The sequence below is a fragment of the Coprinopsis cinerea genome (assembly GCF_000182895.1).
Source record: "Coprinopsis cinerea okayama7#130 chromosome 9 map unlocalized cont3.9, whole genome shotgun sequence".
In the NCBI taxonomy this organism is placed as follows: Eukaryota; Fungi; Basidiomycota; class Agaricomycetes; order Agaricales; family Psathyrellaceae; genus Coprinopsis; species Coprinopsis cinerea.
The window spans coordinates 2,250,306-2,251,792 of NW_003307536.1; the positions used below are offsets into that span (position 1 = coordinate 2,250,306).

General features: G+C 52.9%; 1 protein-coding gene across 1 annotated transcript; it reads left to right on the forward strand.

The window, feature by feature from the left end:
- Nucleotides 1-289: 289 nt before the first annotated feature.
- On the forward strand, nucleotides 290-1,172 carry CC1G_08530 (hypothetical protein; the record flags this gene model as incomplete). Its single annotated transcript, XM_001832650.2, has 2 exons — nucleotides 290-446; nucleotides 532-1,172. 2 exons carry the CDS (start codon nucleotides 290-292, stop codon nucleotides 1,170-1,172), a joined length of 798 nt encoding a protein of 265 aa, XP_001832702.2.
- Nucleotides 1,173-1,487: the final 315 nt, after the last annotated feature.

The window sequence follows — 1,487 nt, forward strand, 5'->3', positions numbered from 1 at the left end:
CACCCTGGTTCATCCCACTTTCGCATCCGGATCAGACTCAGAGGCAGGAACCGAACGGCAAATCCTCCGGCAATGATTGATTGTGGCGCCACTGGCAAGTTCCTGGACAAACCCTTTGTGGCCAAACACCGCATCACCACCTACCCCCTCCGGCATCCTATCCAACTCCTTAACATCGACGGTACCCCAAACCAGGCTGGCCATATCACCCACTTCTCTCGACTCGAACTCACGGTGGACGAACACACCGAGTGGACGGACTTTCTCATCTCCGATCTTGGAGGTGAGGATGTCATTTTGGGACTCCCTTGAGCTTCGCAAGATCAACCCCCAGATCGATTGGCGGAAAGGCACACTCCACATCCCTGCCCCCAAGGTTGCCAGTGTCACTATTGAGGAAATCCCAGACGAAGACGCTCAGATCCCTTACCGAGGAGCCCCTTCCGGTAACGCCATTCTGGAGCAGATCAGCAGCTCTGACGTAACTGCTGCCCCTGATCCCCACACCTGTTTTTCCCGATCCCGCTCCAGATCCGACTCCAGATCCTGCTCCGGAACCCGAAGAGGAACCGCCATTGCTCCGCATCCGTGCCAACCGCGTCACCCGTAGGAAATGGGTCCGAGCGGGATTGATTGAAGCCACTGGCGACGAACTCTGGTGTGCAGCCGGGTTCACTTATTCCCAGAAGATTGCTGAAGAAGCGCAGAAGACCAAACCCCAGAAAACGTTCGAAGAGATGGTTCCTCCGCATTATCGCCAACATGCCTCCGTCTTCTCCGAATCCGAGTCTCACCGCCTCCCTGAGCACAAGCCTTGGGATCACGCTATCGATCTCATCCCCGGAGCTCCGGCTACCATGCGTACCAAGGTCTATCCCATGTCCCAGAATGAGCAGGAGGAACTCAACCGTTTCCTCGACGAGAACTTGAAGAAAGGCTACATCCGTCCCTCCAAGTCCCCTCTTTCGTCTCCGGTCTTCTTCGTCAAGAAGAAGGATGGTAAACTTCGCTTCGTCCAGGATTATCGTCGGCTCAATGAGATCACTGTCAAAAACCGCTACCCGCTTCCCCTTGTCTCCGATATCATCAACCGTCTCCGTGGTGCCAAGTACTTCACCTGTTACGAATTCCGCCCCTATCTTTTCTCTTCGCGTCCTTTCTCTATCACATGACTCTCTTTCTTGTTCACATGATCTCTTTCTTTATCTCGTGACTGTTTTATCAGTTAATTCTTCTTACTGCTGCGGCGCAGCCTTCTTTGACTCTTTATGACTCCTTCTTGCTGCGGCGCAGCCACTCTCTATTGTTCTCTAATTTATCTCTGCTGCGCTCCGCAGTAACCTGTGCTCGCGCAGCCCTTTTCTCTGACTTCTCTTGACTCATATTCACGTAGCTAGATAGGTATATAAGCTCTGTAGATACCTCTCTTGTTCCTTAGCTAGTTCTCGTGAATCATACCCACTTCTCCTCTTCTCTCGAACTCGCTC